At 42.2% G+C, this 18,110-nt stretch overlaps 1 protein-coding gene across 1 annotated transcript in view; it reads right to left on the bottom strand.

Annotated features, from left to right (window-relative positions):
- Positions 1-978: 978 nt before the first annotated feature.
- The window catches only part of RFX7 (regulatory factor X7), a 49,994-nt gene continuing 32,862 nt past the window's right edge, over positions 979-18,110 (bottom strand). Inside the window, exons 5-9 of the mRNA XM_080626138.1 lie at positions 13,700-13,816; positions 10,979-11,063; positions 10,101-10,308; positions 9,142-9,437; positions 979-8,200 (exon numbers count right to left, since the gene is read on the bottom strand). Of these exons, the coding sequence (XP_080482264.1) occupies positions 4,886-8,200; positions 9,142-9,437; positions 10,101-10,308; positions 10,979-11,063; positions 13,700-13,816 (4,021 nt within the window). The 3' untranslated portion in view covers positions 979-4,885. The remainder of the gene's footprint in view (positions 8,201-9,141; positions 9,438-10,100; positions 10,309-10,978; positions 11,064-13,699; positions 13,817-18,110) is intronic.

The following is an 18,110-nucleotide window of genomic DNA, read 5'->3' as shown; positions in this document are numbered from 1 at the left end:
TTGACTCCTTTACCTCTCCCTGATGATTCTTTTTCTTTCTTAACAAACCTAAATGATTTTGTGCCACCATCAGATCTTGCCACCTGCCAGCTCATCTCGGCGCTCTGGAGTTTAGGATGGAGTCTGTTAACAACCAGTGCTATCTTTTTGGCATGAAAACCTGAATATTTATCCTCACTCTTATTTTCTCACAGCCAATTTCTGTTCTGTGGCAATACTTTTCCATTGTGGTCACACAGCTGGGAACACTGCTGGTTTATTTTACGACCCGAATAAAGGACTCCATAGACAAGAACAGTATATGATCCCCTTTATGGCAGCAAGTCAAGCTGCACTGTAATGCTATCTTGTAAGAGTGCTTTACTAGAACTGAAAAGCAAAGCCAGCCATGCATCACCACTGTGGATGGCTGCACCACAGCAGCAGGAGCCACCACCCAGACGTGAAATGGAACACTGAGCAGCAGCCACCAGGCTGTCTGCAGCACAGAGGAGCTGCACGTGATGGCAGTTCTGACCTGCACAACTTTCACCACCACGTTCTGAGGCACAGCCTGTGCCAAAATGCTATTTTAATGTTTGATGGCAAATCTGAGCTGTCAGTTCAGGTTCAGCTGTAAGCTACAGCTTTTTATGCCTCAAGTGTAACGGTATCACCACACAAGCACTTATCACTTAAAAGGGCTACCTACAGAAAAGGAATATGAAGTAATTGGTCAGAAACCCATTAGCACCAACTCTTAAGAGATTACTCTGAGAGCACAGACTGACCACGGAACCCCAGCTAGGAAGATTCACCTTAATGCTCAGCTTTAAGCATACAACTGGGCTCAGCAACTGCAGGTTAAGTCGGTACAACCAGGCAGCTATGATCCATCTTCAACACCAACTACAAAGCCATGTATTTTAGGGCAACCTTAATGCACGTTTTCCATGTGAAGAAAAAACTCCAGAAGTCATTTTAATATAAAATGTTTTTATTGTTTTTGAAAACATTTAAAAAACAATTTTTGAGCACTTTCAATAAAAAAAATAACTGAAATGCTACTGCAATATTCAACTACTGTAGTTTCAGCAGTACAACAGACAATAAAACACCGGGGAAGAGGGGAGAAACTGGATTTCCTGCACTAAATGAAAACGTGGAACAGGGATTTTAGTTTCCTTACGGTGCAGTAAATAAAGCACAGTATAGTACAAGACTATTATATGAACCTCAGATGCACTGCACAAGAAACGCTTTCCTTCTTTTCAGTTCAGAAGTCAGTGCTTATTGCAATTATTTGCAAATTATTTACTTCATGAATTCTTATCATGATAAAATGATGCAAAAATGTTTTTCAACACCAGAACAATAAAAAATAATCCAAGAAAGGAACATATTCAACAAGAACTAAGCTGAATTAGTTAACATAAAAAAGTAAATAACTTGTGAATAACTATGCTCACCTGGTTAACACTGAACCAGTTCAATACAGCAAAAGAATAACAAAAATAAAAGTGGTTACAGGAATATATCTAGTACTGTACAAGATTAAGTCATTAACACTCATGCACGTTTTGTGATCATGTATTAACATGGTGAAGCAAACTAAACTTAATTTTTCCTGCTGTAATATTCTCATGTAAGAGAATAATAGAAATATCTCATTGAGATCAATGCACATTGCTACATAAGACAATTTCACCTGTCACTTTTAATGACATTTTGCCTTTTAATAATGAAAACACATTAAAAACTTTTTTTTTGTTTTGCCTTTTTTTTTTTTTACTTTAATCTGTGGGCCGTATTTGTTGCATTTATCCTAAGGAATGTGCCTGCCACAGGTTCAACAGAGTTTTAGTGCAATATATGAACCCAGAAAGTTTGCTGGACTAACCAACCAACCCAATTTAAAGTGTTTGCTGCAATACTGTACACAGGGTACAAATTCACTAGGTTTTTTATACTTTAGCAAAAACTGCTATCAAAATAATTCATTTCTCATGTTAGTAGGAAGCCAATAATGTAAACAAGGGGTCAGAACTGTCTCAAATTCTTAGTTTTGGAGTATCTGACAAGACAGGCTTCCATTTGTTAGAATCACAGGATTTTCCTTTGGGTATTGCATACTTTGGTGTGCAGTAGTGCTCTGTCTCAATGTATTGTAAAGAACTAACTAGCACTAAGTACAGGGACCTAACATTATCAATTGTAACACCAACACAAACACCTCTAAAATAATACACACCGATGTACAAAGCTGTGCCCTGGATTTTACTTGAAACAATCCTTGTTCAAATTGAACACTTCTTAAATTAAACATGTATTTGCCTCAAATCCACTGATTATAGAGTATTTTCTCTAATTAAATCACGTTAGGCCCAATGTAATGCTTGTACTTAACAATAATTTCAAACGCACTTTTAAAAACCTTTGGTGATGGCTGCATAATTTGACCACATCAGCTTTAAATCTGCTCTTGCTGTTCTGAGAAAGGCTCTAAAAACACTATAGCAGAGCTGGGCAAAAACTTGTGCCCTCCAAGCCCACCTCACTCTCCTTGTCAGCGACCCGGAGGTAAGGCCAGCCCAGCAGCTCATGCAGACACATGGGTTGCTGCAGCGCCGGCACTCGTGGCCTCTCGCGCCGCTCTCCATCAGAAGGTAGGTTTGCCTATCCACAGTAGTGCTGGCACTTCCCACAGGGTCAGGGAAAACAACCCAAACAAAGCAAAGGTAAGAAGATGTTCAGCACATCTCCAGCAAAAGGCCACAGGCAGGTCCGGAACTCAAGCCCTGCCTTCAGCAACTTTAGTCTACAAGAAAAATAGTTCAAGCCTTACTGGCAGACACCTGGCACAGTAACAAGCAGAAGGGTACCATGCAGGTTTTAGTCTCTGCCCCATTTCCTTAATTAAACTTAAAACTTGGTCTTAAACAAAGCAAACCACACTATCACACATCCACATGCTTCAAGGAGAGAAACTGAACTCTCCAAGTTTGTTCTTGACAAAGCAGCAAAACTTGCAACGCAAGCACAGTGAAATCAGGCCCCATAAGGTGCTACAGCTTGGCACAACTGTTTGTCCCTGCAGAAGAGGCCATAGACTGGTGATGAATTGAGGCAAGAGCAAGAGAAGCCGTGGTACACCAGCACCTCAAGTGTCAATGCAGCTGCACAAGTTGAATCAGCACCGCCAAAAAATGGACCAGTACTCAAGTCATCAGCAAAAAGTGAAGAAACAGAAAACCACCAGAACGCTTAACAAAACACTGATCACCTGAAAAATCTGAGCATCTTCCCCTTAAATAAATCCAGGGGGGCTCATAGCGCCTCCCCCTTCATAAATCCATGACCACTTATTCAAAGAAGCAATTCAAAAGAGGAAAATGTTTCTGCTCTGTTTCTGTTTAACATGGGTTAGTTCACGGGAGAGAAAATCAGTTTTATTCTAAGCTTAAGGGATGGCATCCCTTAAGAGCACCATCTCTTTTGTAAAAGCTTGCCTCTGCAAGTCCTCTTTCTAGCATCAGGGCCATGGCCAGTTAAGTACCTGTCTCTTTTCACCATCACAGAGACCCATGCCATGCTGGAAAAACAAAAGGTCTTTTGTTTGGTTCAGGTGAACTAGTCCATCGGAAGTCTAAATCTCATTTTCCAGAGGGGCAGTGAAGGACCTGTAAACAAACAACCTCCGAACAAAAATCAGATCCACCAGTCCTGTCAAATCATGTATGAAAATGGAACTCAGGCTTCTAAACCAGTAAGTACTTCTAAAAGCAAGCTCACTTCTTACTGTGTCTGTAAAGTGCCTGGCAGTATTATGGCTCTGTATGAAATATTTGTAGATCAACCACATTTTCTAATATTTTAATAATCTTTTGTTTAAAAAAAGAGCAAGAAAACCAGAGAGGCTCAACCTACCAAAACACAGAGAAAAGACCATCTCCTACAGCCTCCACTAGGTTAGGAAGGAGCAAACTTAACAAACACATCTTTAAAAATAGTATTTTAATGAGCTCCAGAAGCTCTTCTTCTTTTAAAAGGGAGGGAAAGTCTCACGTTCCTTCTCTAGCATTGATAAATAATTAAACAGTACCTATCACTTTAAAATAGGGTGTTACACCTAGATTAAATCTCAGTGCTCAAAATCTTTTCTCATGAATTTTACCTAATATAAAAACACTGAAGTGAGAATTAAAATATCAAGTATGTCATGAATATCAATGGATAAAATAACTACATAGATTTATTTCTCTTAAATAAAAAATTTAGTGCATCTTTCTTTTTCCTTGATCGTTCCTGCTAGTTTTTCCTATCTCTGTGTTTTACCAGTGATGCCAATGGCACCAGTGCTACAGAGGTTGCCCACAGTTCACCACTGAGCAGTGCTCAAGACAGCTACACAATGATCAGGCACCTGCATGTCAGGCACCTGGCTCACTTGTACCCACCCCCTGCAACTACCTATCTGCAGGCACACTGCATTTCAAACCTGAAAGACAACGGTCAGTAAGGATCATCTACTAAGAAGTAACAAGCAATGCAAAGTCTGGCAAGCCTACTGACTTCCAACCTTCCCAAAGCCTCACCACAGCTGCCACTGCTGGCTGGCCATCAACCACTTCTTTATTTGCTACAGTAAGAAATGTTGAATGGGAAACACTATAAAACTCCAATTTTAACACTGGCTCCTTGACAGCCCATCACCTTCAGAGATTGGTTTAAAATTGGTAAGACTGCCTTTTCCCTGCTGAAGAATGAGCAACAGGTACAGCAAACTTGTTTAAAAATGCCACAATACATAGCAAGTGTTTCTGCTGCGGGAGGCACTTCCATTAAGACAAATACAATACGTCTGTCTCTTAGATACAGTGTGCTACATACATATTATAAAACAAGATTAACCCAACATTTCAACAGCAGGATGATCCTTGCTCTCCATCCACTCAAAACCTGATGCAGTCATTGAGTTAATGGATTCATTGCAGATTTGTTGAAACAAGGGGTCATTTTTTAATTCCTCCAGTGTAGCATCATCGTCTTGTCCCTGCTGACGACCTGGATCAAACAGTAGATTTGTGTCTAAAGTATTCAGATCATTAATGCTGCCTGAGAGCTCGGAAGACAACCTGATGTCGCTGGAAAAGACAGATGCAACGTTATTGAGATCTGATGCCACCTGATTCACCAGCTGCTGGTTTGTTGGCAGACTGTCCTCCCCTAAAATGTCTTTTACAGCGCTGCTAAAATCTAACTGCTGCTCTCCGATGTCTGATTGTGCTTGGTTATCTCCAGAAGAAAAACTGATCTGATCGGTGCTGCTGTTTTTTGTGAGGTAATTTGGTGTTTGGAATTCATAAACCGAAGTGCTGGAACTGATCATATTTTGTGGGTTGGCACTAGGGAAAGCGGCGGATGTCTCTAAAATCTGAGTGAGATTCATCCTGGCCGTGTAATTCGAGGGCATGTTGTTCATTCCCAAACCTCTCACTGCATCATCACTATCAGAATCAAGTTTGTTTAACAACACATTGGTTATTTTTTTAGTGTTTGTTTGTTTCTGAAGAGACGGGAAGGCCGTCTGCATCATCACAGTCAACGGGACTGACTGGCTTCTTTGCGCTATGTTATTGGCACTGGTGTCTGCATGGATATTAGCAAATACATTGTGAACTTCAGGCGTCACTGGACTTCCAAAAGGTGTCAGATTAGAGCGTGGTATATTTGAAACAGGGTAAACAGTGCTTCCACTGAGATTCCGCTGGCGATGGACAGCAGGGCTCACGCTCCGGCATCTCAGACTGTTGTTGAGAGAGGAACTGGTTCCTTTGTTGTCCAAAGGAGCAGGAACAGCAAAGCCCTCTTGCTTGGTGGTGCTGCTGACAGGAGCTGCCTGGTGCTGCACAGGGGAAACAGGAGTCACCCGACCAAAGTGAGGATCGTGGTGGCGCGGCTGGGACTGGTAGGACTGGCCAGGAACAGCAAAAGCGTGAGGTTTCCTGAAGCGATCTTCCACCAGCTCCTGATAGCTCGTAAGGATGCCGTGGTTTGCAACCGATGAGTTGCTAACGCCACTGTAGCCATTATTCATCCACTCAAGCTTGGTTTTGTCAGGATGGGTAGCCATAGGCCGCTGCATTGGCTTCACAGGGCTACTTGATATAATGCTGGCATCGTGGTAAGCCATACTGGAGCTGATGGGAGTAAATGCAAACGGGTTTCTGCATTCCACAGGACTTGGAGGAACGCTGCTGCTGCAGTTGGAATGCGGCGTGCCGATAGGCGTATGCCGGCTGCTTCCTAGAGCACTGTCTACGGGAGTTGTCTGAGCCAGCCTCGAACAGGGGCTCTCTCGGGACATGTTCTGAGACCCAGCGATCATTTCGGAGGTGGGGGTTGGAGTCGGGGTTGGGGTGGGAGTTGGGGTTGGCGTGGGGGTAGGAGTGTGAATCGGAGTGCTGTTGTTATGGATCGAATGGTAGAAGTGCGTGCTGCTGGGATGAGATGACACGGGAGCTCCCTGAGCGGCAGTCTGACTCTGAAGCGCCATTCCTAGACAGCCACCGTAAGGATGGGAATTATTCATGGACATCTGCTCCTCCATGAGCACCAGCTCCTCCACAATGCTGTCCTGGGTAAGGTCATCATCAAATGAAAAGAAGTTGTCATTTGACTGTGGGACTGTATGTTCAAACTCTTTCAGCTCCGACTGCAGAGGTAACTGATTTGAAGGCTGTGCTTGCATTTGACCCAAGGAGGAGTCCTGAATCTGGCTCTGTAACTGCTGGTTGTACACATCCTGCTGCATTCCTTCACAGTCCACTGGCTCCCATGCCGATTCCTGTAAGTCACTAGAGCCAGAGTGCCCTGCAATGGTCATAACACTGATGTCTTGCTGCTGTTCACAATTCACAGATGCAAAGTCAGAGGTTTTGGTGACATGGTGCCACGTATTTGGGTTAAAGCTGCCATCAGATTTTGAATCATTTTCTATGATAAATAAGTTTCCTTCCAATTTTACTTTTATATCTGGAGATGATGCTGATGCAAGCTGCTGTACTAAAGCAGAATCACTGGTATTTAAATTGGTGCTCAAAGAAAAGTCTGTTGTTAAGTTTGCTGCAGCAGCAGAAGGTACAGCTACCTTCACAGGTATGCTGCTGGGAACTTGAGCAAGTGGTGCTGTATTGTCACTGCCGGCTAATGCTCCAGCCTTCGGAGACTTCTTAACACTGTTTGCTTTTTGACTCTCCACAGTATTACCAGCTGAAAGCTGCTCCACCAGTGGTTTCTTTAAAGGTGGTACCTGGGAATCCTGAAGTGTAGAAGGTTGTCGCTTTCTTGGACTTTTAGTGCATGTTTTGTCTTTAACTGTAGACTCACCAGTAGGAGGTGAACCGATGCTGGTGCTGGACAAGTTCTGACTGGCAACTGAGACCTTTATAGTGCTTTGATTATTGCCTGCTGAAGAAACTGGTGTGATCTCATCAGACTCTGTTTTATATTTGGTCCCTGCTTCTTCAGCTCCCTGATCACAGCCCTTATCTGGTTTTGTCTCCACAACATCATCAGCTGAAACCTTCAAGGTTGCAACCTCAAAATTGATTAGTTGAGCAGGAGGCAGGTCAGGGGTTGCCTTTACGGATTTAGAGACATCAGAGCTCTCTTGGCCCTGTACCGAGTTCTCATCCAGCAATGCTTCAGGTTCCATTTTGACCTTGACTGCAGGTGCAGCTACAACAGTGCTAGGCTTGGATCCTGGAGACTGAAGTGAAACAACAGATCCATTTTTGATCTGTGGACCAGTCCTCCCTTCTTCTGCTGCTCCTGCATTACTGCTACCTGAAGGCGTCTGTTTGACGGGCACACTACTGCTGCTCGGGGCAAGAGATATTGCTGTCATTTTTACCACATTTAAGGAATTCACATGTGGAGCTGGCACAACAGTCTTGATTGGGCTACTGGTGAAGAGCACCGTTGTGGGAGAGCGGATGGTGAGAGCACTGGTGTTTGCTGGTTTCGGTAAGATCTGCGGGTAGCGATGCCGGGCAGAGCGGTCACCAACTGGGCTGGCAGGAACATTCTGGGGAGTCTTTGGTGGCTGCTTGACTGATTGCATGTGCTGAGTGACCACCTGAACGTTGAGCGGCAGGACCTTGCTATCAGACGATCCCATAGGACTTGGGGACGTCACCAACTGCCTGGTCCTTGGCACCTGTAGAGAGAGAAAGAAGTGTGGCAATGAAGCAAGGAAGTCCTCGAAGCCCACAGAACGCCTCACCCCCCAGCTTTCAAAGGTGAAGGCCAACACAGCTCAATACACCAAAGCTAGTGAATGTCACTCCGAAACGAAACAAGCTCTTCAATTATACATAAGACAATTTCTATTTGTTCGAAGATCGGTAGACGGATACATGGCCTCAGTTTGTAACGCATGAGGCACTGGTCTACGCACTAGTCTGCTCTTCTGCTAATGAAAGGGTCATTCTCATACAATCCTTCACCACATGGAACAAAAAGACAGACATAGGGAGGTTAAAGAGGAGAAGATGTGTTCAAAACACTGCTTATTGTTAGGGTTTCAAGAGCCAGTTAAATACAAACTCACTATCGGGCAGAAAAATTGGCTTACCTATTGAAATCTACAACAGAGCTAACATCTTAAAAAACAAATAACCTTTCCCGCTGCTGCCAGCCCAGTTATGTATGGCTGAAAGACAAAGATGCTCCATACTACAGATATTCATGCAAAATTGCTGCTGTCACTACATGCACTGAGCCCACAGAAGGCAATCTAGATTCCATAGTGAGGCTCAGCGACCCACATGTCTAGTGTCAGCTCTCTCGTCTGGTTAAACTTTATCTCAAGGGCAATTATTCCCATATATAACCTTAATTATTGCTAGCAGAAATCCCACTGTCAATGACTTCAAAGATGAACTTGGCCTATGCCATGTGATAAGAATTCCGTTGCCTCCGTATCGATCCTGTAATTCACGTGGTATAACACAGTCACTGGGACATGAGAAGCATCAAGGGACCCAAGCCTTTGAATGGAATCTGTTCTTCTATCCCACTGACACCCCTGCTTAGTTACCGGTGATTTACAACCCTTTCATAGGGTGGTTTCTCTAGAGAACTGCTGGAGAACATTACCGGTATCGGGCTGGGGACAGCTGCCACAACAATGCCAATAGGCGGAGGAGAGAGAATTGCAGGACTTCCATTAGATATACTGGTCACACCGTTGGTTGCGGTGCCTTCTGTTTTCTTTGCTGGAGACTCTCCTGGCAAAGGAGACTGCAGTTTCTGTTCTTGCTGCTTCTTCTGGATCTTACGCTGCAGCTGCTGCTTGGCATCAACAGGAGATGGCAGAGTTTTTACTTGCGGTTGAAAGGAATTACTTTCAGCAGTAGGTATAAAAGCTGAGGGCTGGGGGATCCCTTTTATTCCTAAATAGAAAATAAGAATCAATTATAACCACACATACCCTGTCTGCTAAAGTGCCACTTCTGTATCTAACCACACAGAACACAAGACAGGCATCTCCACAACCATTCTGGAACACCTCATGGGTGTTCCCATACACTTCAGCTTCAAATCTACTTGGTGTTTCAGCTTATTTCCACATTTGTGGCAAAACCTCTATCTGTGAGACATGCTGCTAAAACATTGTGTACTGGATCTTATTCCCAGTAATCCTAAATCACAACTTTTGTGTTAGCAAAACTGAAACCCAATGCATTTTGTTCAACTGACAGTAGAGGGCAGCGGATGTGTTTTACATGAACCTGTAACATTCATCACCTACCGTGTTTTTGTTTTGTTACCAGTGTCTAAGGCAGCTTTAAAACCCGAAAATCTTTCCAGAAACCTGCAGGTCTGTATCACAGAAGTGCAGCTCTGTGCAGCTGATATTATCTAATGGCCAAAGCATTAAACACAATGCATTTCATATGAGAACAGACCACACTAAATGGATCACATTAAAGGCCAGGCTTCAAAGGGCCTTGAGCAACCTGATCTAGTAGTGGGAGGTGTCCCTGCCTATGGTAGGGGGGTTGTAACGAGATCCCTCAAAGCAAGTCCCTCTTGTCTTGGGTTTATCTCATTACCTGCTGGTGCTCCTGCCATTACTGTTAAAGCTGCCATTGACTTGGTACCAATATAGTGACTTTTCACAAGGAAACGAGCCAGTTCCAGGACTGTATCAAAAGGCTGGCTCAGCACTTTCTGGGCCCATTCACAAACAAGCCGGCAGGCCGCAGAGACGACTTCCTCATCAGCACTTTGTAGCTGCCCAGATGGCTCTGCCCCATCCAACTACAACAAACAAAGGAGGAAAAGTTACTTTAATTATTAAGGGCCATTAAGTCATAAAAAAAAAAATAAGAGAGCAAATGATGATCACACACACGCAAGAAGTATGTTCACAGTCTTTCATGAAATTAGCAAAATAAAATCACAACATCAATATAATTCAACATGAAATGCCTTAACATTAATCTGCTGCTGGTTTCTGAAGGCATTATATAGAGCTAACATTTCTGGAAGAAAACAGCAGACTCCTAATATCTGGACCACCACTAACTGGTGCTTCCTGCAGCCAGAATCTTATCAACTCAGCAGGCACCACTACCCAGGAACTCCTTCTTTCACTGTGGTTCCTCTTCCCTTCCATTGACTTGCTGTTTTGGGGTTTTTTTTTTAATATATGGTAAAACCAAAACAGAAACAGAGTTAGAAAGATACAGCTTGTGGGTGGCAACACAGGGAAAGTCTGCTTCACCTCCTCAATTAGTTTAATAGCACTGCAATTCATTCTGAACTTACATAAAAACATCAAACAATGATTCAGAATAGAAGTATCATGAAGAAAAACCTTAAAGATCTACAGAGCTCTTCACTTTGCCTTGAAAACGTCAGATGGGAAAACAACATAATAAACGTTAACAGGCAAAAATACATATAAATAAGCAAGTATGTATCATACCCCATCTCCAGTTTTGTGAAAGTCAAGGTTGGGCAGTGTTGGCATATGCACAAAAGCCTTCTTCCTCAGTCCACTGTAGCAATATGTGAACAAGAATTAAGGTCTAATTAGTCTGCTTGTTAGTTGGGGGGTAGGAGGGAAGGGCAGCAATTCCTGATACCCCTCATAAGCTTTACAAGCAATCTCAACAACAGATCTAACAATTACTGTCACTAACAGTCTCATAGCCAGAAAGAACCAGAAGCCTGTAAATGGCTGCATTCTTGGGTGTGTCCATGGGCTCCTCCATCTACACAGAGGAGCAAGTGATGCTGGGTAAGATGGACTGAATTTGATAACTTAAAAGAACCACTAAACCATACCAAATAGTTTCAATCAGCTACTCAATATTTAAATCATGAACATAAATTTGGACTATATTCCCTTCATAAAACAGGCCTAAAACAAGATGGAGAATGCACTTCCAGAAGTTAATCACTATTAAAAATGTGCTCCCAAACTTGTTTTATCTTGAGTTGTTCTTTTTTGCCTTTTTGATGAATTTTCTGACAATTCCTTCTCCTAAGAGACTTCCACAAACTACAGAAATTCTCCACAAGATAAAGTGACTGATGAGGCCATTTCTTCCTAAGATTTCACACAATTTTTGTCGCTCTCTCCCCATCCATGATAATTCTTCTTCTGTAAGAATATGGATACAAATACACAGATTTGTTCTTATGTTGATGTCATCAAATCAGTACCCAAAAATATACTCCCTCCATTACTCTTATTCACTTGTTTCTGGGTCTAAAAATCAAATCAGCCTTTTTGCTCTCCCCAGCATTACACTGGGAGTCCACATACACACAAATCCTTTTCAGGACTAATTTTTCACAATCTGTAAATACGTCTGTATTTCTCTTTCTTACACTATGAAGCTTGCATTTGCTTGCATTAACCTGGATTAAGCATAATTACAGTTAAATAAATGTAAGGAGGCTAGATACTACGGTAAATGTGAGATAAGGTCACATTTAAATCATTCCGAATTAGAAACTTATGAAATAGATCTGAAAGAGATACCCTGTGTCAAGCTACAATTACAGCATTTGATTTCCTCTTTAGAACTTCTATAGTTCTACCCAGAACATCACTACTAAGTTTTGGGCTCCACTGCTAGATAATCCAACACTGTATCTTATGAAGCAATTTAACTGACACAATTTCTCCATTTACTATTACATAGGAGGCTTTTCCTCCTCTAGGGAAGATAAACAGTTCTGGGCTACCTGCTAGCATTTAATTCCTTAAGTGCATGCTTCAAGTGAGACCTTCACAAAGACTGGTATTACAGCGTGTCCACATCATTACTGCTAGTTGTTCTGAGTGGTTTCTAATTAGAGCCTACAAGCTACCTTGATGCCTTTTGGCTTTCTAATGGTCTCCTTCTCTCGCTCACTGCAGTGGTTTAGCCTACCCAGCACATTAGAACAGAGCAAGAGTGGATCCTGAGGGGTGCACCAGACACCACCATGATGGTTTCTACCGATTCTTAAGGGAAGGTGTAATTCTCAATTTGGAAAAGACAAAGTTCTTGATGAAAAACCTACTTACTTTGAAAATCACAAGTTTTTTGTTTTTAATGGAACACCTCAGCATGATAAAGACAAGATAAATTGCAGTTCAGTCTCAGAAAAGGCTGAGAAATTCATATCCTTGTAGCCTCTTTTAGACTTGATTATTGCATTTTTTACATAACAGAGCTTCCTGCCCCTATACTAAAGCAGCAGAAGCAGTAGTGGTAGAGCAGACTCTTTTGCACAGCATTTGCACTGAATTCTTTACACTGGCTACCTATTAACTGCTCAACTAACCTGTCCCAAGATCTGTGTGTAGTTGTGCTTGTAACAATTATGTCTAGTTACACTATGACAGCATCAGGCTTTTAACTATTTTAAGGTTTGTATTAAGTTACTATTAAGTGGGGTAGTGTTTTGGCATGCCCTCTGGGATGGACTATTTCTCTAATACAAGGAAGGAAGTGAATTCCAACTTTTGGGCATAGGGAACAAGACTCTGCAGCCAAGACACAGAGACAGCACCTCCTAGAGGCTCCTGCTTTAAATTGCTATTCCTATCTCAGGAGGTCTGCACCATGCAGTGAAGGAAGTCGTCTCCCTCTCTGACAGCAGCACAAGGCTCAGGTTGTGCCTTCTAGTTTGAAGTGAGCTTTTGTGACAACTTCTCAGTTCCCTCTTCTCTTCTAAGCAATACTAACGTTTGAGAGGCAGTTTAATGCAATACCTGTAGCACAGGTTAAGAAGGATCTTTGGCTTTACAACTAACTTTTACATTACTGGTGTGCACAAGCATAATAGAAAATCAAGAAACGTTCTGATAATTCTGAACTGTACTACCAATAAAATATTAGTCACTGCACATACATAAGGCACATTCCTTTATTCCATTACTTCCCTTTGCACTAAATGATAAAGCCTCCTTGATTCCTCGCTGCTGTGACAACTAAGCATCAGAAGCTAAATTTATGCACTTGTTTCCGAACTTGTATCTCGCAACCTTATACTACTGCAATTACTGATTTTTAAAGAACGCTGGGAAAGTGCCTGTGTTTTTTATTTAACATTACTTCTCCATTTAGCTGGTAGTTAAGCCATAACGACAGATGTTCGTCAGGCAAGTGCAGAAGAAGTTACTGAGAAGTGTTCTAGCAAAGGATATTTTGATTTGCCTCTTGTGCCTAGACGACGGGCCTTCATATTTGGAAAGACATTTTTCATGATCTTTCCAAAGTCAGCAGCACTTAATGGGTGGTAGCCAAGATTGTCACAATAGCTCCTGCAACAAAGAGAAAGAAAGCATGAATGGAATCAAAGTTAATACAAGAGGCCAGCCTGCATGCTAGACTCCATCAAAGGTTTTCAAAAGAAAACACTTATAACCATCCATATTTAGAACCATATTTAACATTAATGAAGCTATCCACAACGAATTGAATGCATTAAAAATGTATAAACAGAGCTATTAATACCATAGTTTTTGCCTTGTTCTCTACTGAGTTCAAAGACAAGTCATGCGGAGACATAACAAGTAGTGGCATTATCTAGAGCACAGTTAAGATTTACTCCACAACTTAGTTTGAAACATATCATATGTTTCAATTCATTTATTTTAGGACATAATAAAAGCAGAGACATTGTTCTAGCCAGAAGTATACCTGAGTGTGGTAAGGCCTGAAATCCTGCAGAAATGTTTGAAAAGCAGTAAGAGATTTGTCAGTGTCCAGAGAAAGATTCTGCCTACACAACCTCAATTTAACAGAGCTAAACAGAGCTCAATTTAATAAAACACACCTTTCCAGGGAACCAGCTTTGCCTTTATAGGTATAACAAACACATACTGAAGGACCTAGTCCCCTAATGACTGTAACCAGCACTGAACTATGAGAGCTGCTTAATTATAAACATCTTTGTATTAACAATCCTAAATTAACAGATTTCAACTGCCTTTGCAAATGTAGATGTTTGTGTGACTGAGCATGCAACCTGATGGTACAGGGGAATAAAGCAACAAAAGGCGATTATTCTCTTAGGTTTACTTATCCTGGTAAAACGGGCACTGTTATCTGTCCTCAGTTCTCACAAACAGCACAGGAAAATTGGTTTCAACATCTATGTAAAAAATATCTCCTTGAGGCAGGAACAGGAGTCATTGATTTCACTGCAAAACCTGAATGTTCTGGAAAATCACAAACATGAGAAACCAGAGGAGAAAACTGGGAACTGTTCTGGCACGTTTAGCTACACAGTAAGTGCTTAAGGCTGCACAAAGATGAGAATGCACACTGCCTTTTGTTCAAGAGCCTCGTGGCATTTCACAGATGTTACCGTGCTAAGGCCCAAACCACACACTGTCAGAGCACTTTCATTCAGATTTCCTGCAGTCACACAGTCTGCACCAGATAGCAATGACCTCCCCTCCTCTGAAATGTCCTACCAGCAATACACAAAACACAACCATCTCTGAAAAGGTGACTGTGTGGGCATCAGCAGGAGAGCAGAAAACCAGTAACTTCATATATCACGTTGCCTGCTACTCTAATCAGGTACATACATGGAAAAAGACAGACAGAGCAACATTCCTGAAACAGGTCCTTCATGCCCAGTATCACCACTTAAAACTGGTAGCAATTAGCAATGGCATTTGCATCCAAAGTAGGCCAGTCGGAATGCCTCTGCAGAAAGAAGTGTTTCTGGAGATACTTCCACTGCATTTTCTCCTTCAAAATACTAGTTATTACAGAGCAGGGATCTGCTGCTTTTGCCTTGGTGGTATGTAAGTATCCTCTACTTGGAAAGCACCACCACAAATGTAATGATCTTGATGATGATGAACAGCAAGATTTATGCTCTTTGGTTATGACATTTCCCTGCAGAGTTTGCATATGCCCGCTTCCCCATCTACGCAGCCACTCTGTGCCAACCAGAAGATGTTGCCTACAAGTTGGTTCACAGTCAGCCGTTAGTCTAGTCTCTGTATGGGACATGAAGAGTGTTTTTATCCAACTTCATCTCAATGCAGGTCAGTCACAGAATCTGAATTCTATGTCCCTTTGAAGTTATTACAAAGGAATACTTCTCCTGCCTCACTGCACCCTCTTAGGAATCAGACATTGCTTTATGGGTGACAGATATCTGTTTAGGTTTGGTTTTTGGCCCTTGCATCTTTCCAGGCCCCAATAACTTCACCCTGAAAATTCCTAGAAGGTGGCTCTTTATCACTTACTTATGCTGATTACAGGACTTTAAGTCTCAACTAGCATGCAAAGGAGGGCTCTTTTGAGTTTCTCTGCCACAGTCAGCAATATTTTTGAAACTCAACAATGTCAGCAAAACAAAACAAAACCCTAACCCAGCAGAACAACAGGATTAGGGGCCTACCAAACTATCGACTTCCAAGTTAAAATTATTCCCTCCACAGGAGAAAATAAGCAAATGAAAAAGGAAAAAAAGATCCATTCCTCAAGTCTAGTACATCTGTTTCAAGACAATTATTTGCTAGCAGCAAAGCATCCAGTTACATGGTCCCCTCATATCCATACTGGCAGCTCCTGCAAGCTTGTGATTTCTGAGCTATTATCATGTAATTTCAGTTTTCAGACAGATCATCCCATGTGGCCCCTCCTCCTCCTGGCTCAGCCGAGAACCCCCCATGTCCATCTGTGGTCTCTCATTGACCTGACAACACGCACCAGGAGCCTCTTCCCTGAAGCTCTTCTCTTTGCTACTTGCAGTCTTGGCACATCCCTGCGCCCAGGAGCTGTTTTGCTTATTTGAAGGGTGGGTTCGAAACAGATGGGGGAGGGAAGGTCTACGCAGAGACAGGAACGACAATGGGCACATGGCTGCTTACATTCCTTTGTACACACTCCACATCATGACCATAAGGAGAAAATGCCCTTCCTTTTTTTCCCTAAAATCTTAAACTTGTATGCACTCAAGACATAGGTGACACCAGGAGCACACTTGAAAGTACAGCTCCCACCGTGCAAATTAACGCAAAAGCCCGTGAAGAGGATCAGGCTATGCAGCTCAGCCCATAGAGCTTCCTGAGCAGAAAAAATAACGTGAACAGCAAGCGATGAAGAACTTCGCATGAAATGAAACAAAGATCTTGGCTTATCCAATCCAGCAAAAACACTGGTCTCTAAGAGTGGGTTAGAGCAAAGAACCTTAGGAAGAGGTAGGCTCTCATTAAGCTGATAAACAATTCTAGCACAGAAATAAGTCTAAAATATCAGATAGGATGGAAACCAAATGTCTGAAAACCATTTTAAGTGCAGGTCAGACTCCCAAGAGCAGCAGTAGAGGTGAGAAACAGCTGCTTTAGATGGAGTTTGACTGGCTTTTAAAAGGAATGTATAGGTAGTTGCTTATGACAGAGGACTGGATATACAACACAATAGGTCCCAGCCTGTTTCTACCAGGGAGCTTTACATGAAAACACTGGTTAAGTGCTATCTAAAGACTAGTACCTTGTGTCTTTTTTTTTTAGCAGGCATGATATTCCTATATTACCACCCTCCTCTGTGCTAGCTTCTGAATATTATTCTCCAAACTTGTTGGTTTACATTCTTAACATTAGCGCATATAATCTAGCATCAGAGCGGCCCAGCAGTCAGAAAAGCACGGATTAATGATTTACAGACTAAAGGAAAGAGATACGGGATGACTCAAAGACCTCATAATCCATATTAAGCATATCAAGTGAATTTTCAGGGCACCAAATTTAAACATGAATGACTTTCTTTCCTTGTGTCATCACAGTTGAAGCAAGACAAGAGGACCCAAGTGTTTACTGAAGGCTCAACAAATCATTTTGTGGGCAAATGGGGATTTTATCTGCGCACCTACTGCAGGACTGCACTGAGACTCAAAATCCTAATTCCCTAAACTCAGCTAAATCTACACCTGGCCACCTCCAGAAGGGTGTTTACTAATAGGGAAAAGACACCTAAATAAAACTGACTTAAAAGAAAACATTGAAAGTATCTGATGGGAGGTAGCATCCATTCTCTACAGGCTACCTCACATTAGGCAGCTCCTCCTGAGTTCCCATAGTATTTTCCAGACTATCCCCCATAAGTCCCAGAAGAAGCTGGCAGAACCGTGTGTGCCAACAGAAACAAGCAGCTTCACAGCACCAACAAGAGAGGTGAAGTAGCTTTCATCTACCTCCTTTCTGAAATTCAGCTGCAAGCTCTCAACCTTCCCAAGTGCTACTGCCTTGTATTACGCTGCGTTTTTCATTTATTTTATTCCCTTCCAAAGAGTGAGGAATCCATTCACTATAATCCAGTCAGAGATGTGAATTCACAATTAAATAGAAGAGGAAGAAAACAGAAGAGTCGCTGTGTGGAATAAGCACAACAAGAAGAGGATACTGAAACAGGGAAGAGCTGGAAACACCATCAGCACCTGCCAGTGGTGGATTTGTGAGGACTGCAAGCTTCTGTTTTCCCTCTTCATTGAAAAGAAATGAACCCAAACACATGAAAGGAGATGCAGAAGCCCAGTAGCTTTGCAAGATTTATTTTGACCAAAATTTAGAGCAGGAATTGAGATGCTGGTGG

This window comes from Psittacula echo (genome assembly GCF_963264785.1).
Source record: "Psittacula echo genome assembly, chromosome: 10".
Classification (NCBI taxonomy): Eukaryota; Metazoa; Chordata; class Aves; order Psittaciformes; family Psittacidae; genus Psittacula; species Psittacula echo.
This window is presented reverse-complemented; position numbering and strand designations above follow the sequence as displayed.